The sequence below is a fragment of the Pipistrellus kuhlii genome, unplaced genomic scaffold (assembly GCF_014108245.1).
Source record: "Pipistrellus kuhlii isolate mPipKuh1 unplaced genomic scaffold, mPipKuh1.p scaffold_m20_p_3, whole genome shotgun sequence".
Lineage (NCBI taxonomy): Eukaryota > Metazoa > Chordata > Mammalia > Chiroptera > Vespertilionidae > Pipistrellus > Pipistrellus kuhlii.
In genome coordinates, this window is record NW_023425529.1 from 62,934,108 (window position 1) to 62,961,589 (window position 27,482).

The 27,482-nt window shown below is 40.6% G+C and overlaps 1 protein-coding gene across 11 annotated transcripts in view; it reads right to left on the minus strand.

Moving 5' to 3' along the window:
- The window catches only part of KCNC2 (potassium voltage-gated channel subfamily C member 2), a 210,580-nt gene extending 184,136 nt beyond the window's left edge, over positions 1 to 26,444 (minus strand). For 9 of the 11 annotated variants that reach the window (XM_045588266.1, XM_045588265.1, XM_036457773.2 and 6 more), the window contains exons 1-2: positions 26,301 to 26,444; positions 24,413 to 25,136 (exon numbers count right to left, since the gene is read on the minus strand). In XM_045588266.1, the coding sequence (XP_045444222.1) occupies positions 24,413 to 25,117 (705 nt within the window). In that variant the 5' untranslated portion in view covers positions 25,118 to 25,136; positions 26,301 to 26,444. Of the gene's footprint in view, positions 1 to 24,412; positions 25,137 to 25,781; positions 25,970 to 26,014; positions 26,163 to 26,300 lie in introns of those variants that run through there. The other 2 variants (XM_045588263.1, XM_036457766.2) reach the window with 2 other exon arrangements.
- Positions 26,445 to 27,482: the final 1,038 nt, after the last annotated feature.

Below are 27,482 nucleotides of genomic sequence, written 5' to 3' on the forward strand. Positions count from 1 at the left end.
GTGTGTTGGTCCATGTACGTTTGAATGAAAATTATATTAAATTTTACCTCTTCTCCAGTTCAAGGGACACAGAAATCCCATCTGGGAAGGATGCAAGCATCTTTGTGATCTGGCAGTGGTGTCCCTGGATAGCTAAAAGCATTATCTGTCTATATTTGAGCACCAATTGATTCAAAAATTAGAGGTAAAGCTACAGTAGACACTATACAGCATGCCATGGATATGCTCAGTCAGAAAATATCAGACATATGTTGTAGCAATATCTTTATTGATACAGCTCCTAGGACAATGGAAACTAAGGAGAAAATAAACAAATGGAACTACATCAAAAGAAAAAGCTTCTGCACAGCAAAAGAAACCAAAGCCCAATGCATGGGAAAACATATTTGCCAATGTTATATCCGGTAAGAGACTAATCTCCAAAATTTATAGGGAACTCATAGAATTTAACAAAAAGAAGATAAACAATTCAATCAAAAAATGGGCAAGGGACCTAAATATACACTTTTTGAAAGTGGACATACAGAAGGCCAAGAGACATATGAAAACAGGTTCAAGGTCACTAATTATCTAAGAGATGCAAATCAAAACAACAATTAGGTACCATCTCACACCTGTCAGAATGACTATTATCAACAAATCAACAAACAACAAGTACTGGCAAGGATGTGAAGAAAAAGGAACCCTTGTGCACTGCTGGTGGGACTGGAGACTGGTACAGCCACTGTGGAAAACAATATGGAGTTTCCTCAAAAAATTAAAAATGGAACTCCCATTTGACCCAGTAATTCCACTTCTAGTAGTATATCCCAAGAAATCAGAAACACCAATCAGAAAGGATATATGCACCCTACGTTCATAGCAGCACAATTTACAATAGCTAAGATTTGGAAGCAGTGTCCCTCAGCAGATGAATAAATTCAAAAACAGCATGGATAGACCTGGAGAGCATTATGCTAAGCGAAATAAGTTTGAGAAAGATAAATATCACATGCCCTTACTCATGTGTGGAATATAATGAACAACATAAACTAATGAACAAAAATTGATCCAGAGACATAGAAGCATCAAACAGACCATTCAACCTCACAGAAGGGGCAAGGGAATGTAGAGGGGAGGGTAAGAGAGCAACCAAAGGACCTGTATGCATGCTTATACGCATAACCCATGGACACAGACAGTAGGAGGCAGAGGGCATGTGCTAGGGGACGGGATCTGCCAGGGGAAAAAGGAGACATGTGTAATGTTTTCAACAATAAAGAATATATTTTTAAAAAGAACGGATATGCATAGCAAAACAAAAAAAGAAATTAACAACATGCTGAAATATAAGGAAAGTTCTTACTAATTAAAATATATATTGGTGGGGTGGTTAAACAAAAGAAAAAAAATATGTATTGGTAAGAATAGTTAAGAATCGATGTTCATAGCAACTTGTGCTCAGATTCTTGAAAAGGGGTGGAGTTACTGTAGACCAGAATTGAAAAAAAAATCCGAACACTCTATTGAACTTAAAAGTTATAATTGGTGAAGGTTTCACCTCTGACTAGAAAACCACGTTATCTAAGAATCAGTCCACCATCAATCTTTCAAGGAATGGGAACTACTAGTACTTCATAAAAGAGAAGTCTATTTCTGCAACAATATTTTTCCTGAGCTGTTACTCTTTTGATTTAGCAAGTGGAGAGTGGCCAGTGTGATCATGTTCTCCATTCCAACATTGTAACACTGGTCGGGAGTACTCCTGTGTCCTGTTCCTTATCATCTGACAGTGATACCAGGCAGCCACCCAGCTGTGGAAGGAAAGTTTACAGTTGCTTCCTTCAAGAATGCATTTGTACCCGAAACCGGTTTGGCTCAGTGAATAGAGCGTCAGTCTGTGAACTGGAAAGTCCCAGATTCGATTCCGGTCAAGGGCATGTACATTGGTTGCGGGCACATCCCTGGTGGGGGGGGGTGCTGGAGGCAGCTGGTCGATGTTTCTCTCTCATCGATGATTCTAGCTCTCTATCCCTCTCCCTTGCTCTCTGTAAAAAATCAATAAAATATATTTTTTTAAAAATGCATTTGTAGGTTGAAGTAGTAGAAGCCTTTGGAGTGTGGCATGCTAGGAAGTTTGCCTTTCCACTTACGGAATAGTCAGTTGGCCAATCTGTCAGGACACACATCTTTAACTGTATACTGTGCACCAGTCTGTCCTGGGCAACGATAATTCACTAAACATAGGGATCTCAGTCTCCCCTGTGCCTCTTGATCATTCACTACCTTCACTTAATTCAAAGAAGTATTCAATGGTATTAGAAATATTATCTTAGTTCATTTCACTAGAGTTCAAACATAGCGCAGTTATAGTTAAGGCAAGAGAGAAAATTGTCTACTGTACTCCACAATCTATGGTCAAACATACAAATAATCTTTAAGATTCTACCACAGCCTCCTGGATTTCATACCCATGATCCAATGAAAAGATACTCTCTTGTTCCCAGACACAGACATACAACAAACATTTAATAGAAGCTACCAATTACTAGACTCAAGATTCTGCACATCTGCCTGCCCTTAAGCTTCAAATAATAATAATAATTATCAACATCTTACTTTATGTTATGCATTCTGTTCCATATATTAAATGCATTATCTCATTTAGTTTTCATATTATTTAATCCTCATAATACCAATTGGAGGTTCTTTTACACATAAGGTTACAGAACTGTAAAGAAGTTAATTAGTATATCATCCAAGGTCATGCAACTAATATGACAAAGAGTCATATCCAAATCCAGATCTGTCTGATACCAAAATCTGTACTCCTAGCCATCACAATGTGTTGCCTCTGAAAGGGCGATTATGCTAGAACATAAAAGGATCATAAAGAAATTCAGGACAATTCTCAGTCTTGGCTGCATTCCAATCCCAGGTACAGATCCATCTCTGTAGGTGGGATGGGCCAACTTGGGAGCTAGAGAATAACAAGAGGATAAGTTTGGGGGCAGAAGGGGAATTTGGAGCAAGAGATAAGTGAAAAAGCCTTCTGATGTTTGACAGTGAAGTTCTTGTAAAACTACCTCCTTCAGGTCCTTAAGGCATAGATACTGATTCAACAAAACAAAAGCAGAGATTGAAAAATATTTTTTAAACTTAGAAAAAATGTAAACTGATCTAAATGAGAAAAGAACCAAGCATTTAATAAAAGAATGTGCAAAAACCAGAAACATGATAGAAAATATGCAGAATATATAAAAATAGATAAAAATAGATTCTGATAAATACAGTACAGGACAAATTTGACTCTGCAAAAAATTGAGATAATCAAACGTAAAACGCTACTTAGGAATTTTTGCAAGAATGCAAAATAAGAAGGAAAAATATAAAAGTGATTAAAGATAACAAATAAAATGAAAAAAGGAGAATGAATATAAATATAGGTAGATTAATTTTTTTTAAAAAAGAATGTGAAAACAGAGAAGCTTCATATGGCTCATGACACCCTCTGTGATTGCTCCCTAATTACATTTCTAGGGTCTCTTTCCATAGTTTCCCCCTGACCTCCACCCCTACTCACACCTATCTTCTTTCAGTTCTTCCAATCCATTTTGTTCCCTTATCTCCAGTAGGCCTATCATCCCTCTAGCTTCTATTTCTTAAATACCTGTTTCTTTCCTTTGGCTAAATCTGACTCCTTCGTTATATATGTTAGCTCATGTCCATCTTGACGCTAAGATATGTTTAGGGTTCCACTCTGTATTTATAACACACAGAAATTCCCTAACCTCTTTTGTCTCCTTATTATTTCTAAATATTATACAGAAAGCAGCAGACTTTAGTAAACAAAATCGTGTATCAAAAAATGATATACTGAGCCAAGATAACTGTTACATGTCAATGCAACAGAAAGATAGTCTCATATATACTTATGAAGATCCAAAAAAAATAGATCATACTCAAATCATTCCTGAAAAATAAAATTTTAAATATAAAGCATATTAAAAAAAAAAAAAAAAGTGTATCCAAACTGGCTCAAGTGTGAGAAAATAATGACAGGAAAGCAATAATGGTAATTTGTTAAAACAGGTACAAATATGTCTTTAAGTTATGACCATAGATATAGTTGTAAATTATATACATATAACAAAAATAAAAGATATCTCCTATATAATAGAAACCTAATATGCAAATCTACGAAACGATGGAACAACCCGTGGAATGATCAGTGGAACAACTGGTCACTATGAGTGCGCTGACCACCAGAGTGCAGATGCTCAATGCAGGAGCTGCCCCCAGCCCGCAGGCCCCAGGCCAGCCAAGGCGGGTGCTAGTGGGGGCCCCTGAGACACCTCGCCAGTTGCCCCACAGATTGGCCCTGATCTCCAGCCAGGCCTAGGGACTCTACCCACACATGAATTTCATGCATCAGGCTTCTAGTATTAGTTATTACTCTCAGAAATTATAAAATGAATTATTATTTACCAAATGTCATATCTACAAAACCTAAAACAATATACTGAAGTACTATTTCCATCAATAAACATTCAATAAGATAACCATACATATGATTGACTAGTATACTAAAAGCTATAGCTTACTCATACACCATCAGCAACTAGTTAAAATGTAATGAGAAGCCTAATGCCGTATCTCAGTGGTTGAACATTGACCTAGGAACCAGGAGGTCACAATCAGGGCACATGACCAGGTTGTGGGCTCAATCCCCATTGTTGGGGATGTGCAGGAGGCAGCCAATCAATAATTCTTTCACATCATTGATATTTCTCTCTCCCTCTTCCTTCCTCTCTGAAATCAATAAAAATATACACTGAGTGGCCAGATTATTATGATCTCTAAATGCATAATAATCTGGCCACTCAGTGTATATCCTTTATAATAAAAGACTAATATGTAAATTGTCCCCTCAACCAGGATTTTGACCAGTAGGCAGGCCAGCCAATGGCCCATGTCCCCTCCCACTGGCCAGGCTGGCTGGACCCCTCCCACACACAAATTCATGCATCAAACCTCTAATACACATACACAAACACACACACACACACACACACACACACACGCATATATACACTGACTGGCCAGATTATTATACGTTCAAAGATCATAATAATCTCGCCACTCAGTGTATATAAACATTTTAAACGTAATGGAGAACCCTAGCCAGTTTGGCTCAGTGGATAAAGTGTCAGCGTGTGGACTGAAGGACCCTTAGTTTGATTCCAGTCAAGGGCACATACCTTGGTTTCAGGCTCAATCCCTGGGTGTGGTCAGGGTACATGCTGGAGGCAACCAATTGATGTGTCTCTCTTGCATCAATGTTTCTCTCACTGTCTCTCCCTCTCCCACTCTTTCTAAAAAGACAAAGAAAAAAAATCAATGGAAAAATAATCCTCTGGTGAGGATTAACTTTTAAAAAATGTAATGGAGAGCAAGATACTATTCACAATAACATCTAACATAAAAAAAGGTAATAACATTTGAAAGAAACATGTAGGACACATGAGAAATAAACAATGAAATTATTTTTTTTTTTTAGATTTAAAACTATATTTGAATGAAATGGAAAGATATAGTGGTCCTGATTACAAAGATAAAACATTGTATTAAAAAAAAAACTTCAAATTCCCTAAGATTAGAATTATCTTAATGAAAATAATTATACTTACTTTTTAATAGTCTTTTGAAGATAAGAGGGAATCTAATGAACAAAATAAACTCACAAGCAAAACAGAAACAGAGGCATGGACACAAGTAATAGACTGAAAGACGGTCAAAGGAGAGAAGGCAGAGAGGACTGGATGAAAGAAAGTTAAGGGATTAGCCAAAGAACATATTTGCATAGACACAGACAACAGTGTGGTGATGGCCAGAGGGAAGGAGGGGTGGGGACTGGGTGGAGGAAGGCAAGGAATGGGGAGAAATGGAGTTATCTGCAATAGTGTCAACAATAAAAATAAATAAAATAAAATAAATTCAAAAGACCTTTTCTTCTATGCCTCTCCAATTTTTCATAATAAAAACATTTACTTTTATGATTTAAGAACACTTTTTATTTTAAAAACAATTAAACTACAGTGACCCTTCATCTTAAAAATATAAATTTGTTCTAATAGTACAATGTACCGGTATTTGATAATTTTTTATTTGTATCTACTGTATCCAATATTTTTTTTGTAAAAATAATACATGTACCATGATTGTATAAGTGAAGGCTTTTCTCATTCCTTTTATTTGTATGTATACACTATAGTGTATACATATTTCACTCAATGTCTTTCTCAGTCATTGTATTTGTCACAGCTCAGAGGGAATATTTGGGCATCATTGGGTTTTAGATGTACTGATCTTCATTACTGCATTGGTTTGATAAAGTGCTCTCTAGATAGCATGGGGGGAAATTCACCTTGGGATATTTATATTTTATAAAATGAAATGAGATAACAATACTGTGATAAATAGAAACCTATTTTTTCCCTGCTTTCATTGTCTCATATCCCTGCTGCTGCAGCATTCATTCTTCAGCACCTCTTCTTAGGACACAGCATCCTTCAGTCAAGGCCTTGTGTCCATGTAGTTAACAGGACAATCAGTGCCATCTATGATATTACCATCAGCCAGATGCTTCCCTACACAATAGGGACTGGGCATTTGGCCCCACTGGCCATGTCTCTATGTAAAAAATTAAAGCGCACTAATATGTAAACATTATTTCAACTTAATGCTGTTACTTTATTTAGGGACTTTTAGTTACCGCAAACATGTTATACCACCAAAGTTCATGTTCTTACAAATGTGTTCTCAGTGGGCAGTTGACAAATTACAGTATCACTGTTCTCCAAGTGCTAATTTTCTAGCACTTTGTATTAGTCTAACAAGTTTCTTAGAATAATGATAAAATCACACACTCTATATAGGCTTTGAATTTCTTCACTAAAATTATATAGCTGGGGGTCAGAATAGATAAAAAATAAAGAAGAGCTCAAAGAAGGTAAGAAGCAGCATTGACTTTTTTGTGGCAGAATCATAGGAGAGTGCATTTCTTGGAGTTGGTCCAATTCTTCCCAGGAGATCCAGAATCAGAACAACAGGCTGTGGGGACAACTTCTTAGAGTTCCTACTTCCTACAGAATTTGCCCCCAGAATACAGCCAGCAATATCAGCTTTCTAAATCAAGTAGAGAATCAAAAGAGAAGGCAGTTTCTAATTAGTAGATGTGTTGGTGTGTTAGAGGAAACTGAAATGAACTTCTTACCACCTCACATTTCTTCAAAGGGCACTGAAAAAAGACCACCAGGTAAGGTCACTCCACATTCACTAAAATACACTGAAGTCCTGTCTACAGATGAAGCTTTCTTCTTAGACATTGAGTGTGTTCCTAGTTTGCCCACCTGCTTCTACCCACCCACCCTAAAGAGAATCCTATCCTTCTGCATGATCCTGACTATCTACCCACATAACATCATAATCACCCCCATCATCTTTCAAAGAAAAAGGTAATTGAAGAAGTCAATAGTATAAAAAAAGAAAAAAGTGAAAAAAAAATTTTTTTAATCCATGAACGGACCAGAGTTAAAACCAGAAATTAAAATAGAACTTTTAAAAATTGCCTAACTACTGTTTTCAGAAAGATATATGAAGATGATGTATTTATTAAATGAGATTACACTGGTATCAAAAAAGAGAAATCATAAAATAAAAGATGTATTAACATGTTGTCAAAAAGGAAAAGTTCAGTGTGCTTTTTCAAAATTCATGTCAACCTTAAACCTCGGAATGTGACCTTATTTTGAACTAGGATCCTTGCAGAGGTAATTAGCTAAATTTAAGATGCAGTTTTACTAGATTATTATTGGCTATATCCCAACTGCTGGTGTCTTTATAAGAAGAGAAAACTGAGTCGTACCACACACAGGGAAGACTGGCGTATGGAAACAGAGGCAGAGAATGGAGTGATGAATCTACAATCTACAAACCAAGGAACCCCGAGATCGCCAGCAAACCACCAGCAGCCAGGAGAGAGTATGGAACAGCCTCTCCCTGAGAACCTCCTGAAGAAACCAATCCTGCTGACTCCTGGATATCACTTGTCTAGCCTCCAGACTGTAAGAGAATAAATTTCTATTGTTTCAATACATCCAAGGTATGGTAATTCATTCCAGCAGCTCTGGGAAACTAATACAGTCAGTTGAGTGCTTTACTGTGTCCACAAAGTGAAACGAAATGGAAACTAGCTGCTTTTAAGAGAACGTAGAAAGTGTCAAGTAAGACTTGATAATTATCCACGATATTGAAAGGTGACTGAATCAGCCTGTTAAATCCAGAAAGGAGAGGTGTGTTCCAAGCTTTGACTACAGTGTATGCAAAAGTACAATTATGGGACCACATCTTTCATACTCAGGAATGGCTAGCCATGTGGTCTGACTTTAGCAGTACTTTTACAGGTGAAGTTGTAATAAGTATTATGAAGAGTGTAGATGGTAGAAAGACCCTGAGGAATCAGGATATGTAGCAGCCAAAGGAAAGAGATAAAGAGATTTTCAAGTAAGAAGATGACAGGATATATTTATGCTTTAGAAGGAATTACGCTTCCTTGGTTCTGAAGTCAGCATCTTCTTCCCAGTGTAACTCCTGTGATGCCTGTTTTCATTTTTTATTTTCTTCCTCTCTGATCTTTGCTCTTCCCTGGACTTTTATTTAAAAGAAATAGATATTTACTTAAAGCAAATTTCTAAAAGTGTTTAGAGTATAGATTCTTATTATCGTTTTTTTAAATCTCTAGTGAATTTTATCATCTACTTTCGGAGTCAGAGTAAGTCAGGTCACTGGCAACTCAACTTTACTGGAGCCATTTGAGAAAATTTGGCCAGGGTTCTCTTTCTCACCACATCTGCTCAAACCAGCAAAGTTTGATCCAGAAACACAGCCTCAATATGTGCTTCAGTCAGTATGCCTAGGACAGAGGCTTCATTAAATTGGACTACAAATGGGCCATTCAAGATATCTACCACAGAATGTTATCTGTTTGTACATAAAATAAAATTTTAAAACTTCAATTACAAGTGTTTTAATGTGAATGGAATTGTCACATGATCACAGAACTCTCCCATCACTAAAATCTGATCTATGCCTTTGCCCAGAGGCGGCAGTCCTAGCTTTGGGGATAATTCACACGGGAAAGCTTGTAAATTTCTTTAATATCTGAATACAGAAGGCAGCAGTGATTACAGACATGCCAGGTGTGTCATTGCTAAGAAAACAGTAATTTCTTAGCATTTGGAGGGGTGAGGATAGAGGTTATGTAAAATTTAATTACAATCTTGAAGACCATTTGCCGAGAAGCCTTGCCTTTAGGTAGGTCAGGAACTTTTAGGCAAAGGTAAGTATAGGTCCCATAGGGGAGAGAATTCATGGAGCCTTCTAGGAACAGCAAAGTTGTGGCTGGAGCAGAGTGAGAAACTGAAACTCAGGAACTCTACTGAAACTGAAACTCAGGAACTCTACTGAGCTCTGTAAGACATGGTTAGGTAATGTGAGATAAACTTCTGTTTGGAGAACAGATTAGAGTGCTATGAACTGTTGCTGTTTATTTATATTTTTAAATTTTATTTATTGATTTGAGAGAAAAACATCACTTTGTTATTCCACTTATTTATGCATTTATTGGTTGACTCTTGTATGTGCCCCGTCTGAGGATCAAACCTGCAACCTTGGCATATCAGGATTGCCAACTGAGCGACCTAGCCAGGTCGTTGTTTTTTAAAGGTTCATTAGATATTGTGAGCAGAACAGATTTTAGTGGGACAAGGCTGGAAGCAGGGAAACAAAGCTATTGGAATAGTCGGGCAGTGGTCGGCAAACTCATTAGTCAACAGAACCAAATATCAACAGTACAATGATTGAAATAACTTTTGAGAGCCAAATTTTTTAAAATTAAACTTCTTCTAACACCACTTCAAAATAGACTCATTCAGGCTGTGGTTTTTTGTGGAAGATCCACAACCAAGGGGCCAAAGAGCGGCGTGTGGCTCGCAAGCCACAGTTTGCCGACCACAGGTCTAGGGGATGGAAAGAGCTACTACATTGAATGGTAAGCTCCATTTCAGGGAAATAATATAAAAATTAGTATTTTCTTGTGCTTTAACAAACTAATAACAATACAAAGCTGACATTTCTTGTAGAGAAGACTTCTTAGTCTTCACTCCCTTTTTATGGTGGTGATTTCTTGCAACTAAAAAAATGTAAGGAGCATACTTTGCATTTATTTTGCAATCACAAAATTTATGAAATTGTTGTCTACAAGCCAGAAATATAAAATAAAAATCACAAAACATAATACAAAATATTATAGTGTTAAAGTCAATGAAAGAAAAACTACTAATAAACCAGATTTTCAAATCATAAAACCAATGAATCTTGAATTAGAAAAGGGGTTATAAAGGTCTTCCTGTCCATCGTGCAAACAGAAACTAGGGGAACATTCTTGACTTCTCTTTCTGTTTCACTCACTGCACCCAATCAATCAACAATTTCATTTTATGTAACTATGTCTACTTTCTTCATCCCTCAGGCCACTGTCTTAATTCAGGTCACCAGAATCTCTAACATGTGTGAAAACTAATAAAGAGAAACCTCACAAAAATGCAGCAGGGAGACCAGAGAAGAAAGCTCTCACACTCAATATCAATTACAGACCACAGTAGAAAAATCTGTCTGCAACAGGAAAGAATAATCAATGATTGGCCCAAACAGGAAAAGATATACATTGCATCTCCTAGACAGTGGTTCTCAACCTTCCTAATGCCGTGACCCTTTAATACAGTCCCTCATGTTGTGGTGACTCCCAACCATAAAATTATTTTTGTTGCTACTTCATAACTGTTGCTACTGTTATGAATAGTAATGTAAATATCAGTGTTTTCCTGTGGTCTTCCAGTGGTCAGCAAACTCATCAGTCAACACAGCCAAATATCAACAGTACAACAATTGAAATTTCTTTTGAGAGCCAAAGTTTTTAAACTTAAACTTCTTCTAAGAGCCCTTCTTCAAAATAGACTCACCCTGCCGAAGCCGGTTTGGCTCAGTGGTAGAGCGTGGGTCTGCGGACTGAAAGGTCCCAGGTTCAATTCCGGTCAAGGGCATGTACCTTGGTTGCGGGCACATCCCCGGTAGGGGGTGTGCAAGAGGCAGCTGGTTGATGTTTCTCTCTCATCAACGTTTCTAGCTCTCTATCTCTCTCCCTTTCTCTCTGTTAAAAATCAATAAAATATATATATTTTTTAAAAATAGACTCACCCAGGCTGTGGTATTTTGTGGGAGAGCCACACTCAAGGGGCCAAAGAGCCACAGTTTGCCAACCACTGTCTTTGGCGACCCTGCTAGTGGTTTTCAACCTATGGGTCTCAACAGGTTGAGAACCGCTGCTTTAGAGCCTAAGACCATTGGAAAGCACAGATATTTACATTACGATTCATAACAGTAGCAAAATTACTGTTATGAAGTAACAACGAAAATAATTTTATATTTGGGGGTCACCACAACATGAGGAACTGTATTAAAGGGTTGGAGCATTAGAAAAGTTGAGAACCACTATCCTAGAACAAATTGCCAATGTTATCGTCGATAAAGCTTTAATCTCCAACATTTACAGGGAACAATTTAACAAAAGGAAAATAAATGAGCAATGGCCCTAACTGATTTTGCTCAGTGGACAGAGCATAGGTAGGCCTGTAAACTGAAGGGTCCCAGATTCGATTCTGATGAAGGGCATGTACCTTGGTTGCAGGCACATCCCCAGTAAGAGGTGTGCAGGAGGCAGCTGATCGATGTGTCTCTCTCATCTATGTTTGTAACTCTCTATCCCTCTCTCTTCCTTTCTGTAAAAAATCAATAAAATATATATATATTTTTTTAAATGTGCAATGGACATAAACAGATACTTTTCAAAAGAAGAAAGAGGAAGGCTAAGAGACATATAAAAACATGATCGAAGTCACTAATCATTTGAGAAGTGCAAATCAAAATGACAATGTGGTGCCATCATCAACAAATCAACAAATGACAAGTGCTGGTGAGGATATGAAGAAAAAGGAAGCCTTATGCACTGCTGGTGGGAATGCAGAATGGTGCAGCCACTGTGGAGAACAGTATGGAGTTTCCTCAAAAAACTAAAAATGGGCCGAAAACGGTTTGACCTGCAGACTTAAGGGTCTCGGGTTCAATTCCAGTCAAGGGCATGTACCTTGGTTGTGGGCACATCCCCAGTGTGTTTGGGGAGGCGGGGGGAGGGAGAGGCAGCTGATCTATGATCCTCTCTCATTGATGTTTCTAACTCTCTATCCCTCTCTCTTTCTCTCTGTGAAAAAAATTAATGAAATATATTTTTAAAAAACAAAACTAAAAATAAAACTCCCATTTGACCCAGTGATCCCACTTCTAGGAATATATCCCAAGAAACTAGAAACACGAATCAGAAAGGATATGCACACCCCGATGTTCATAGCAGCACAACTCACCATAGCTAAGATTTGGAAACAGCCTAAGTGCCCATCATCAGATGAGTGGGTTAAAAAGCTATGGTACATTTACACAATGGAACACTATGCTATAGTAAAAAAGAAAAAGTTCTTACCATTTGCAACAGCATGGATGAAACTGGAGAGCATTATGCTAAGGGAAATAAGCCAGTCAGAGAAAGATAAATATCACATGATCTCCCTCATTTATGGAATTTAATGAATAGTATAAACTGATGAACAAAAATAGATCCAGAGAGAGAAATATCAATCAGAATATCAAACCTCAGAGGGAAGGTACGGGAGGGTGGGGGTAAGGAGGAGAGATCAACCAAAGGACTTATATGCATGCATATAAGCCTAACCAATGGACACAGACAACAGGGGGGTGAGGGCATGAGTTGGGGGGTGGGGGGGTGGGAGGGAATGGGGTGATAAGCACACATATGTAATACCTTAATCAATAAAGAAACGTTAAAAAAAAAAAGAAAGAAATCAAGTACCCCAGCAACTCAACCAAAGAGAAACTGTCATCTCCCTGAACTTTCCCTTTTCTCTTCCAACTTCCTCCATTTACTCCAAAAAATAACCTTCCTGTCCTTTGCTGAATTTCCCTATGGCTTTTGTTGTAGCTTGCTTATCCTGAATTGTAATTCTTTGCTGTTGCCAAATAAACCCATTTTTGCTGGTAAAATAATTGGCTTTTATTTTTAAGGTCAACTGTTGTCCTCCTGACAAATGTGTACTCACTCATTCTCCGCAGCCCAATCCCTCTTTATTCAGAATGATATTCCCAATTACAAACCTGCTCGCTCTTGTTCTGCTTAAAACCCTTCAAAAGTTTCCCATTACCACCAGACGATGACCTTTCAGTCCAATCTTGGCTTCTCTCTCTACAGGTGAGCTCCACATCTCCCCATCTCTTACGCAGTGCTGCGGCTGTACTGAATTACTTGCAGTATTTTGCACAGGCCATGCCTTCTTTCTCTTTTAGGACTTTGCCTAGGCTTTTCCCTCGTTCTCAAAAGTCCTCTTCGTCCTCTGGTAAGAGTAACGACATACTTCCCCGAGGAAGTTTTTTCCAGCCTCGGAGAGACTATGTTTACCTCCAAAGCATCGTGTGCTTACTCCTACTGGAGCTCTCATGACATTGCACTATCGTTTCCCTTTTATTCCTCTCTTCGAGGAGACCACAGACTTCTCAAAGGCAAGTGATATGCCTTGACCTTGCCACTTGTAAAATGCCTGGTATGTCATATGTACATATTAGATGTTGTTCTAATTCATCACTATGTATTCATGAAGGTTCAAACTACTTTTATAATTTTTCCAACAGTTATTCAGCATTCACATGAAAAATGTCAGGGACAAATTATTTTTTCATGAACATTCTACATGACAGAAGGCTTCCTTAACGTAGCTTATTACAACTGCACCATCCTCCAAAATAATAATGCTTGCCCTGTGGGATAATGATGATGATGATGCAAATGACACTATAGAACAGGCACCATGCTGGATTTTTCACATGAGTATGCTCAGTTCACCCTCAAAACAATTCTTTGAATCATATACTGTTAATTAGTCCAGTTAAAAAGGAGGTATAGAGAAGCAATTTGATGAAAATTTTACAGCCAGCAAGTGGTCAAACCAGAATTAAAGCTCAGCTGACTGAGTCCAGCCCTTAGCATTACTTCACTTCCATCTCAGAACCAACTGTCAGGTAGTGAGCCAGTTTTTCAATTCTTTTACACTAACAATATTTATAGTTTAAAAAAATAATAATTATTAAAAACTAGAAGCCTGATGCTCGAATTTGTGCATGGATGAGATCCCTCGAGGTGACCTGCAGGGATGGAGAACCAGCTCATACCCCAGCAGGCTCGCAATCTCACAGCCCTGCCTGACACCCTGCTATGGCCTGGCACGGCCCCCTCACCTGCTCCACCATCTTGCCTGTGGAGCAATTGATCAAGGGTGGGCCCCCACCCGGTTCCCTCAGACTGGTTTCCATCCGCAGGGCAATCAGCGGGGCAGTCAGGTCCCTGTTCACATCCACATTGGCCTGACACCACCCATTTACCTGCTCTACCATCCTGCCATGGCCCAGCTCTTGTTAGGGCCCATCAGGGCCAGTAGCACATCCACTGCTGCCCACTGCCATTGCTGCGTTGCTGATCCCTTCCATATTCTACACTAACTCCTGGTGGTCAGCGCATGTCATAGTGAGCAGTCGAACTCCCGGTTGAACAATTTGCCTATAAGGGTTTTATTATCCTATATAATAAAAGGCTAATATGCAAATCAACCGAACAGCAGAATGACCAGTCACTATGACATTAACTGACCACCAGGGAACAAACGCTCATGCAAGAGCTGCCCACTGGTGGTCAGTGTGCTCCCACAGGGGGAGCCACCGTTCAGCCAGAAGCAAGACTTATATCTGGTGAGCGCAGAGGCAGTGCTAAGGATGTCCTACTATTGGCTTAGTCCTGCTCAGACATCAGTTGGACATTTCCCGAGGGTTCCTGGACTATGAGAAGGCACAGGCTGGGTTGAGGGACCCCCTGAGTGCACAAATTTCGAGCACTGGGCCTCTGGTATAGGGAAAAAGAAACTATTTAACTTTGCTTTAAACTGATTTCCAAGTTCATCTGTCCACAGAACTCTTTTAAGGGGCAATGCCTATTCACATCCTAAATAACTGCAAATCTGTAAAATGTACTTTGAGAAATACTGGTCTAAACATAATTATTCTCCTAGTGCATTGCAAAATTGTATTTGCTTTTGGAGCAGTCACTTCATAGGAGTAGTACTGGGCCAATAGTCAACTACAACAATGTCCACCTCATCTGAATCCTAATAGAATCCTACTGAATTAAAATCTCTGGAGTGAGACCTGGGGATTGACATTTTTAGTTATCATCTTATGTTAGTGCTAAGCACATGTACTTTTTTAAAACTACTGTTTTTGAATAAGCTGAAAAAATGGTATTCAGCCCTGCCTTGGGCTAAGCATCTTCTATCTCATCAGGGAATCTCATTTATAAACCCAGAGGCTACTTCATTCCCAGTTTCAGACTCTCTACTTCTCAAGTCTGCTCACCTGCCTTCTGGTCCTTCTACTGGCCCATATTACATGGCATGGAATTCTCTGCCAATCCTCTACCATGTTTGCCCTCTACTGGCTAGATCTTCCCCTTGATTGCTAGAAAATACTATCTTCTGGGAGTTGACTAAAATGTTATCTCCTCTGTATAGAAGAGTGGGTTCCTCTCTTATGTGCATCCACACTATACCCTTATCTCATTATAGTGTTTAATGCATTCTATTATAACTAAGGATGTGCAGGTCTTTTCCAGCAGAATACAAGTGTCTTGGTGGTAAATGCCAAATTTTAACCCTCTTGCCCTCTCAATACTAATGTAGTCCTAGCCAAAAGCTGAGGTTCAATAAATTATCAGTTGAGGGATTCAAGGGAATTTACAAGACTTTATCTTTGATGCTTGATTATCTCCCTGATTGTTTAGCTAAGAAATAAATACACTAATGCCTGGTGACAACACATATCAACCGATCAATGCAAGCCAGGATGGAGGAAATACAAAAGGGTGTTGATGAACCTAGCGCTGAAGCACAAAGGCAAGTGATCTGACAATTACATTTCTTTCTAAAAAACAAATGTTACCAAGAAGCCATCTAAGGCAGGGATATCAGAGGTGAGTTAAATCAATGACTGGTACATAAATAGAAATAGAGTTTAAACATAATCACTGAATTAAAAAACAAAAAACAAAACAAACAAAAAAAACCTGAAGAACTGATAGCGTGCACAGCTAAAAATTGAGCAATGGACTCGCAGGAGAAGTTGAAACCATTATATAACCCTATTTTGACACTAAGATGAATCAATTTTGAATATCATTGAAGCTTACTGGTGCATTGAAATGTTTATTTTCATTTATTTGAATTCTGTATTTCTAACATTGTATTCTAAATATAAAAGCACAGTCAACACCATTAAGAACCAAGGAATTAAGCATAAGCTCACAAATGTTTATCTTTCATGATACAAATATGAGAATTGTTCAACTTAATGCGCCCACTAATCATTTTATATGAATGAGAGAGGTTCATTGAAGCCTGATAGATAATAAATTTTCAATAGTTTAAAAAAAGAAACAAGCTACTTACTACTTAAGATTCTGTTTGCATAGAAAAGTGCCAGTTAAGGCTCTATTCTGTCCATTTCCCATTCAATTTCCTAAGGTTTCATTAAGAGTATTTTAATATTTTTCATAATTGCCCACACCAAGAGAAAAACAGGGTAATTTCAATAATAAATCAAACTATAACCGTATGTTTATATTTTCCTAAATGTTAATTGTATTTATTTTATACAAGTTAATAGGTGAAAAGAGTGAGGATGCTTATTTTTGCTATTATTACTTTGCTGTTGTTTTCCATTTAATTATTAAACATTATTCACTTTCAGCAAACAGCATTTTATCCTAACTCAATAAATATAACTGCATATCTGAATTTCTATTGTACAATTTGCAAACATAGACACAAATTTTACATATGTTCTGAAAAATGTCTGGCCCTTTCATAAACCCAATCTAACAAATTACTCAACTAATAACTTTATATTGGTCCAAATAGTTTTTACTTAAAAATTCATAATCATGTATAAAATTTAAAACTAACAATACTGTTTGAATTTATTAACAATATTATTAAAATAATCCTTTGCGTTTTATCACTTAGTGAGCAACTTTCAAATTATAGGCACAGTGTAAGTAAGAAAAAGTCTGCAGCCAGTAGATAACAGAAATTTATCTCTGGCTCTGTCTCCGTAGAGATAACTCAAAATTCCATTGATAAGACTAAATCAGAGAACACCTGTCAAGAAAAACTACCTGACCTTTGCTCCAATTTTTAAACATGTCACCAATGTTGTCAGATACATAAAGAAAGGCACTGCTCTAAGATCTGACAGTGAACCCACCACGGTCTTCACACAGAAAATGAAGAAAATACTACTGGACAGTCTGCCTAAAATTTTCTTAATACTTGGAACACAGAGGAAATATCAGATGACACAGAGTCTTTATCATTTTCAACTTTCAGAAGAAAAAGATCAGTCAAGTGACTATAGCAATTACAGAATATTTTTCCCCTGATATTACCAGCAACACTTTGGCCTACGTTCTGTTTGATTGCTATAAAATGCATCCTCTCAAACACCCCTAAGCTTATAATGTTGCTTACATCACATCACAGTGAAATAAACACAAACTTTGGCTAATTGTCCAATTAAGAAAGGTCCAAGGAAAAGTTTTTCTGCCCTCTGTTTATTGACCTCACAACATCCAGTTTCATTTGCAGATCTTAACAGTTTCAAACATCTTTCACTCCTTTAACTCATCAGTTATCTTTATGTAAAACCTCCCTGATCACATTAATTTCATGTGAAAAGAAAATGCTCTATAAAACACATTAACCATCACTATTAGGTTAAACCAAATAGCATTTAAAAAATTCTAAAGACCATAATCAAACAAGTGTCAAAAAATATATCACGAAACACACACACACACACACACACACACACACACACACACACAGATAAAGGGAATATAAATATGATTTCTTAATTATCTAAATCTCTCCTGAAGACTCCCATACATGGCTCAGTTTGGAAGCTGAGGCTTCTGTAGATCTTCTCATGGAGATTGTGAGCCAAAGGGGGGAAAATAGTAAATCAGGGCATAGGCAGGTTAGTGTGGAGCTTTAAAGGTAATAGAGCAATAAGAGGTAGAACTGGTAGAGGAGCAGCAACAGAAGGCCGCATCTGGAGTGGGAGCTAGAAATAAAGTGAATCCCTGAGACAGTGACAAGTCCCTGCTACTGGTGAACAATAGAACATAGAAGAAGGCAGGCTTTACCCAACTATTCCTAATCCTGCGAGCCACAATGTGTGTATCAAATGTTAAAACAGTCCAGACTAGGCAATCAAGATTGAATGGGAAGAGCATCAAAAATCAGACCTAAGTTCTAGTGCTGCCACTGTCACAGCCACAGCTATGAACAAGGCAGTTGCCTTATCTGTGAATTGAGATACATATGCCAGATGATGGTCAATTTCCTTCCAACTCTAAGTCTCATGAATGCCAGAAGTCTGTTGTATGAATCAGTCAACAATCCTATTCAAACAGTATATATATTTTGGATATATGTAATATACATGCATGTACACACATACACACACACACACACACACACACACACGTCCTTAATCAAAACTCTAAGCCATACTCCTACATGTCTCTTCCATTTTTTTATCCATATAAAAACTTTATAAACATATTCTCTGAGTATAGATCTATTCTATAACCATGAATATAACTTCTTTTTATGTGAACATGCATATCCTGAAATAGAAAAACTATTTTCTCAAATGAGAAACATGGAGTACTACATAATACATATTATTCATTAATGAGAACATTAAAATATAAACTTATGAACTGTGCTAGACGGTATTATCTTCTCTATGCTTATTCTGAGAAAGGGAGTTATGAAAGAGTTAGAACTGAATAATTTGACACTATTTTGTAAACACTTAAATGTGTCAAGCATATCTGTAAATCTTCAAGTGAATAAGATTTTCCCTTCTGTGTAAGATACAGGAAGGGGGAAAGGATGGTGTCTTTGCCGAGGCACTTTTCAAATGGAAATAAAACGGAAATTTTCTAATCAGTTATCCTTGTGGGTAAGTGGATTTACACCTGCACTGAGTCTGAGACTTAGGAAATGACAGAGCCCATCATCTTCATGGGTTTCATGATGGAGCCACAGCAAAAGATTTCCTGAGATCAAATATGTGGTTGAGAGAAAGCTGTTTTCAATGGAAACAGGAAGCAAGGCGCTAACCTGTTTCTATGGTAACTAGAGCAGTAGCTTCCAACAGCTGTAGGGGTGGGAAAAGGGCAGAAAGTTATAAATGCAAAAAACAAACAAACAAAACTAATGCTGGTTTGCTTTATCAGTGTGATGCTCCTTATAGTAAGTACAATCGGTGCAGACATGTTGTCCCTGCACCACTAAACCCCAGATATCTTTTTCCTCCAAACCTCACAAGGTTGGACCTGGAAAGAAATTAGCTACTATCTAGTAGCCCAAAGCATGATGCCCACTCCCCGAATAAGGCAAAGAAAATAAAGACAGAGAAAGATGAAGTGAATTCTCCAAAGTCACACATCCAATGGTAAAATCATGGTTAATTCATAAGTCCCAGAAACCCCAGTCCAGGCTATTTTTCCAATGCTGTTTCCATATATTCTCCACTCTTAATCTCTTCTCTCCCAAATACTCCCATTTTAGTATCTTTCTGTAAAAATATTCACTACAGAATATTACAATTAATTACCATCTTTCAACCTATAAGAGAAGGAAAAGCAGTGCTATTCTGTCATTAAAGAAAAAAAAAAAAATCTCAGCCTTGGCCAGTAACTCAGCTGGTTCCTGATACACCAAGGCTGTGGGTTTGATCCCTGGTCAGGGCACATACAAAAATACAAGAAACAACCAATAAATGCATAAATAAAGTGGAACAATAACTTAATGATCTCTCTCCCTTCCTCTCTCTCTCTCAAATCAATCAATATTGTTTTTAATCTTGACTAATCTTCTAAAAGAAAAGGCCTTTATACTTCAAGCAGAATTATATTGTTTATATAACACATTGATGGTTATCATTTAGACCATGCTGCCACTATATATTTCCCTCTAGAGATCTGTGTTTACCTTTTGCCGGTCCTTTAGTGCCCTTTACTATTTTTACTTAGACATATTTTTAAAGGTTGCCATAATAAAAAAGGATATATGACTCAGAAGTTCAAAAATATGAGATCTAAAAACTGCATTTACTTTATTTGGAGTCATAAATATAAATAGTTATGATATACATTTTTCAATTGGGAAAGGTTGGTCTGAGTTTTTTATATAAATCCACACATTTCCTTGTTTTCAGTTACTTTGAAAAATGTGTTTCTTGACAAGAAAAAAAAATTTCCTTGTCTCTTTTTAAAAAATCTTCATTGTTGAAAGTATTACCATGCCCCCCTCCCCCCTCTGCTGACCCCTTTCAGCCTGCACTACCCCCTCCCCTGCCCCAGGCTTTCACCACACTATTGTCTGTGTCTATGGTTTTTGCATACATGCATATAAGTTCTTTGATTAATCTCTTATTTAGTTTTGTTAATTCAAATTTGCAAATGAACGCTTAGAAAAATATTACACACACACACACACACACACACACACACACACACACACACACGGAAAAAAAAAAAAGGATACCTAATCTGTCCAACTAATACATTCTTTTTTGGCATGCCTGAAGCCCAACCTAATGCATAGATCATCTAGTTTGTGACCACATTTACTACTTAAAATACAATTGACTAATGAAATTACTAGGTTCTTTTAATGATGTATTGAATTAGGTACTCTCTGATCCTATCCAATGCTCAGAATATAAGCATATATTCTGAGACTATAAGCATGTGAACTTTAAAATAGTGGCCTGGAAAAGGTCAAAAGACACTTGGAGGCTGAGAAGGCAAATGCAATCACACTAGACTGTTACAGCAGATTCTTTTCAGGGCTCTGAAGGTTGGATTTACATTGTTATACGGTTGGCCATGACTTTTAGTTAATATGAAAGGGATGAAGACACTTGACCATACCTCCAAAAATCCAGTTATTCACTGTTAAGTACAGCCTGCATCATCTTCTCCAATAATATTACAAATAGACAGTCTGTAAGGCACTTTGAGGGCACAGCAATGGAGATTAAAACAGCCTAACATTTTCATAATAAAATAAAAACTAACAATATGCTAAGATAATCATTTCTAAATAGAATATTCTCAGACATATGTCAGGCAAAATTCCCATTGAGCTGTTTTTGAAAAAAAAAAAAACTTTTTAATATCTTTAGAATTTTATTTGTTGTTATTTTATTGTATTTTTTTAAATTTAATAGATATTATCTTTTGGAAATATTAAATTATAAATATAATGCCGAGCCTATTGAGGACAAAGGATTGTATGTTGCATAGTTTCTGGCCTACAGTGACTGTATTATCAAGATGCATCGAATAAATAAATGTTCTAAAAATTTTAATTACTGACTATAATATTTTATAAACAAGATATATTTGGCTACTAAATCTTTTAACTGGAGCAATGTTTACAGAATAAGAATATACTGTATTTTCCTTCTTTAACCTAATTTTTGACTAAAGTTGTCCCTACCTTACTATAATTTTTAATTAAATGTTACATTTAAAATTCGCAAATACTTCCAGTAGTTAGGTCATTTCCCTCTTGCTTTTGTTTGTTTGTTTTGTTCTTTGTAGTTTGAGGAGAGGGGAAAAAATGACCCACAAAAATAAACAGATGAAATTCTAAATCCAATTTCAGATCTAGAAATTCAAATTTTAGAAGTTTTAAGAACTAAAATTATAGAAATAAAACATTTGAAATGCTAATAAAGTGAATAGTTTTGTAATTAAAAATGATGAATTCACTATCATAATCCCCATATTTTTTTTTCTCAAATTTTGGGTGGTGCAGGGCAAAATTTCTATCAGCCAAAGTATGGGAATACATATATTTAAAAAGTCACAGATGACCTTTCAGAGTTAAAAGGCTAGTGAATATCTTATGCTGCATTAACTCTCAAGAGCAACACAGGCTGCAGGGATTTCACAAACCAGTCAGTTACAATCAGTGGCTGTGGTGGAAGGGGTTGGAGAGGACATCATGAGACCTCCAGATAATTTTGGTTCTGCCTTTGTTAACTTGCTGTCTGACCTTGGCCACCACTTAGCATCTGCAGTCTCCATATTCCTCCTCTACATCTGAACGGTCTTCACAAGGTGATCTCAAAGAAATGTTCCATGTCTACAATTCTTAGCTAATTCTGCTTCTAAAGGCTCTTTGACCTTCTGTTAATTGCTAATCTGTGTTCTTTCCTCACCTGAAATGGATGCAAGCCAAATTCTTATTATTATAATGAAATTTTAGATTTTTTAAAAACTATTTTCAAGTTAAGGGTCTATCCTTTGACCAATAATCAATTGAATCAATTTCCATAGCAATAATAACCATTGAACACATTCTTATTTAAGTTTTTGCTATGCAATTTGCCCTACAATAAAAGGTATTAAATGTATTATATGCTCATGTGAGAAAGATAATAAATATTCTGTCTTTTTTATAGCACATGATCTGGGGGGTGGGGGGAGTGGAATCACATGATGAGTCTAAAAACAAATTCAGATGATCTTTTTAGCCACCAAGTGGAGAGAGTAGGGGAGGAGGAGAGGGGGGAGACACAGATGTTATGGTCATGAGTCTATGATTTAATTTAAATAAATATGTTTCTTCTGAATGCCAACTTTTGTAGAATTTATAGAATGATCTTAGAAGGAAGATTTCAGAGTTGAAGTTTTGAATTCAATATTCAAATATGAAAATGTGGGCCTACTAGAATTTATGCATGCTTTTAAATTCCAGATCCAATAGAGTAGCAGTATTTTACATACTTTTATATACTTTTTCACACTGAAAACAAAACATATCTTCAGACTTCTAACGTGGTATCAGAAGCACATCTGACAAGTTGGTAGAGAGACAGGTGCACAATATCTTGGAGACAAAGACTTCTAACATCCAAAGACAATAAATAATAAGAACAGAGCCAAAGCGAAGCTGGGAGGATTCCCATTATGCCCAGGGGGGTCTCTTTTCTGGGCGTCAGAAGCAAAGCAGACACTTGCAGTTGCAAAGATTTAACAAAATACAGTATTCTGTCCTCACATATAATTAAAAACCACTCACATACTATGTAATTTCTGGTTATTTATATTTCTTTTGTTTCCTTTAAACTGGAGAAACCATCACTGGTTACTTTTATAGGCCCTTCATGGGATTTTGAAGAATTAATTGGGAATGTCAAGAACCAGCTTCAAGCTGTCACTCAAGCTAGACACTTGAAAAGAAAAATTAAGGGTGGAATCGCAATCTAAAGAGTAAAATAAAAGTTCGCTACAATCTAAATAACCCAGATTTAGAAAATCGGATGAAACTTAGATCCCCGGAGTGACTAATACAAGTTCCACCTGTAAAATAAACATAGATATAGCCCAGAGGGAAAGACACCTGCCTCCAAAACTCAGTGCCCAGGTGGGCTCTCCGGTCCCCTTACTGGGACCAGCATGCCCAGCCTCCTTCCCCTTTGGAAAGCCTTGGCCCCCCAACCAGCAGGAGGAGGGAGACCCCAAAAAGTGAACCCGGAGTACTCTCTCCCCCACACCAGCCACTCTGTCCTCAGATCAGACCCCTAACTGCAGCCTCTGCTCCCATGAGTTCCTCGGTTCTTCAGTGGTGTCGGGCCTCACTGAAAGTGTCAAGTCCTGGGGACCAGGAGGCCCAAAGAGACATCGGAACTAAAGGAAAAGTTGGAGCAAAAGGGTCAAGAAAACACAAACAACAAAACAAACTCCAGATGAAGTCTGATACCGGTGTTTCCAGACTAGGTTCCAGGCAGACGTGCACAGAGGACAGGACATATGCCCTTCCGGTCCCAGCTGCCAAAGCAAATCTCAGTTTGGGTTGAGAAAAAGGAGATGAAGGGGAACTGGGGTGGGGGAAGGGGGGTGTGCTGAGCTCCCCTTTCCGCAGAGGGGCCTCTACTTCTCCCTTCCCCCACGCCTCTCCAGGGCCCTGGGTGTAGATGAACCCCAAGTTGGGGAAGGAGCTGGGAAGGAGTTTGGAGGAGCTGGAGGAGCAGGGAAGGGAAGGGGCGGTTCTGGCCTTACCCTGGCGGCTCTGGAGGAGTAGGGGTCCTCGAAGAGCGCCCACATGCGGGGCTGCAGCCTCCTCCAGCGGCCGGACTTGCCTTCGGGGCCGCCCAGGCCCGCGGCCTCCTCGATGCCCAGCCGCTTGGCCGCCAGCTCCTCCTCGTCGGCCGGGTCGCCGCCCATGAGGTCGGGGGCCTCGAAGATGTCCAGCGCCTCCTCGGCGTCGCGGTGCTGCCGGTAGGTCATCCAGCAGCAGGGCTCCACGTCCGTCTCGTCGATGCCCCAGAAGGCCAGCTCCTCCTCGAACAGCGGCCCGCACACGTCGGCGGGGCAGTGCAGCTTGCCGGTGCGGTAGTAGTTGAGCACGTAGGCGAAGACGCCGGGATGCCGGTCGAAGAAGAACTCGCAGCCGCCGCCGGGGTGCTCGCCCCCGGGGTGGTCCCCGCCTTTGCCGCCGCGGGAGCTGCAGCGGCCGGCGCCGCCCTCGGAGCAGCCGCGGGGCTCCGGGGACGGCGGGGGCCGGGGCAGCGGCGGCGGGGAGCGCGGCGGGGGCGCGGGCTGCAGCGGGTCGCCCGCCGCCGTCGTGCAGTCGCCCTGGGGCTCGGAGGCGGCGAGCAGGGCCAGGCGGGTGCCGGGCAGGGTCTTCAGGGTGCTGCGGTAGGTCTCATGCCGGGTGCCCCCGACATTGAGGATCACCCTCTCGTTGCTCTCGATCTTGCCCATCTCTGTGGCTCAGACATGACTGGAAGGGGCGGGAGGGGGGGGGTGAACACAGCCAAGTTAGGGACCCAGGCCGGCAGAGCTGCACCGCGGCCCCCACCCCCAGCCCCACTCCCAGCCCCAGGGCGCCACGATGCAGGGCAGGCAGCTGGGCAGCGGGCAGACGACCCGCCCTTGGAAGATGGGGGTGGGGATAAGGGTGGGAGGTCAGCGCCCCGTCTGTCCCCTCTCAAGCCTCACTCACACCCTCCCTGGGATTCCAGAGAAGGGAGCAGACAGAGTCTCCCTTGACCTTCCGAGACAGCCTTGCCCCTGCTTCACACCTTCCTCCCTCTGCTCCTTCACCTTCCACCGCTCACCCTGCCTCCCCTGGGTCCTCTCTCTCGGGTGACCTGCTCCCGGGCCCTGTTTTCCCCGCCCCAGCCCTGAGCTCTGCCTCCCCTTCCTCCTCCCCTCCTGCCCTTTTCTCCTCTCCCGGGCACCCCAGCCCGGGTCCCTCGGTTTGACTCCCCTAACCTCTCCCCCTCCCCTAGCCTGGAAACAATCCCCTTGGCGGGGGAGTTCTCTCTGCTGATGCAACTTGGCAGGGTTGGCTGAGAGCCCCACACTCCGCCGAGCCCCTCCCGCCCTCCCCCCCCCCCCCCCCCCCCCCGGCCGGCAGGCGCACCCTCGGGCCCCGGTGGCTGGCGCGCGGCTCCCGGGCGCGCAGGGCGTGCCCTCTGGGCGACCTGTTCCAGCTTCACCTCCACTTTCCCTCGCGGACCAGGCACAAAAGCCTGAACGCACAAGTCAGAGCAAAAAATAAAAAAATAAAATAAAATAAATAAAATCTCCCCCGGATGCTGCCGCCTTTCCCCAAGGAGACCTCTGACCAATTTCCCCATCCAATGTCCTAGTCACCTTATTGTTGTTCCTAACATTCCGGCTCCGGGGGAAGGAAAAGACTCATTAGGATCCATTCCTGAGACCAGTGATCCGTGCATCCCACCCCATCCCCCTTTCCCAAGAAGAACCAGCGCCTCGGGGATGGGGGTGGAGGGCTGCTTTCGAGGAGGGGCGAGGCGGAGGGCAGCGCCGCCGGAGGCACACCCCCCTGGGGCTGCGCCTCCACAGCCCTGTCCCTGCGGGGCGCAGCCTGCCCTTCCCGGCAGATCGCCCCTGTCCCCCCACCCCCGGCCCCAGGTACCTTAAGGAGACCGAGATAGAAGTGGCTCTGCTCCGATTCCCGCGCGGACGAGCCTCTCCGGGCGGCCGCGTTCAGTCCCGCCGCCCAGCCGCGCCACGCGTCTCCCACCAGAAACTACTTGTTGGCGTTTTCCGGGCTCAGGCCGCGGGGAGACGGCCCCGGGCGGCCCCCCGCCGCGCTCCTCGCCTTCAGGGTGCGAGCGGCGGGCTCGCCCCGCGCCGGCCCCGGCGCCCGGAGCCGGCATCGCGCGCGGCCGGGCGCACCATGGAGCTCAGGGCGGGTCCCCCCGGCGCCCCGCGCCCCCGCCGCGCGCGGGCAGGTCGGTCGCCGGGGCTGGCGCGGAGCTGGCCGGGCAGGTCAGGCTCACCCCCCGGGAGGTGAAGTCAGCCTGAACCTGCAGATGTTGGCTCTTCCTGCAATCAGCTGCTGCTGAAACTGCCCCTTCGGTACCCACCGCTAGCCGGCTACCGCCGCCGCCAAGCACAGCGCTGGGGAAGGGTGGGTGGGAGGTGGGTGGGTCTGGGGAAGCTATGTTGTACCAACCAGGCTCATCTATTTTTCTCTGATGAAGCTCTATCCCCACCCACCCTCTCTGGAGCTTCTGCCTACCTTACTGACACCCCGCTCTCCACACCCCTTCTCTTCCCACCGTCCCACCCCTCCCTCAAGTGAGAGAGAACCTAAAACCAATTGCTTTTTTTGTTTTTTGTTTTTTGTTTTTCTTAATGACTGTTGATGGGAGAGAGAGCTCTACTTACAGGTGACAAGTGAGTCTGGTCTGGTTTCTAGTGTCTTATTCATAGCTCTAGCTTTTTTTCTTTTTCTTTTTTCCTGTCAAATGTAGGTCTCCAGGCACCACATCATGATTATATAAAACAAAACAAGTTTTTAAAAAGTTTATTCCAGAAACACGCTCTGGCAAGTAAAAAAACGGGCTTCTTCATCAGAAGCGGAAAAGACAAGCGACAGATATCCAAGTACCAAAGCAATGATCTAATTAGCCAATTTCTCCTCTTCTTAAATTAGTATTGCATTGATTTGCTAGGGCTGCCATAACAAAGTATCACACACTGCTAATGAAATACATTACCCCACTGTTCTGGAGGCCAACAGGTGTTGTCAGATTTGGATTTTCTGAGGGCTCTGAGAAACGACTCTATTGCAGTACTCTCTCCTTGGCTT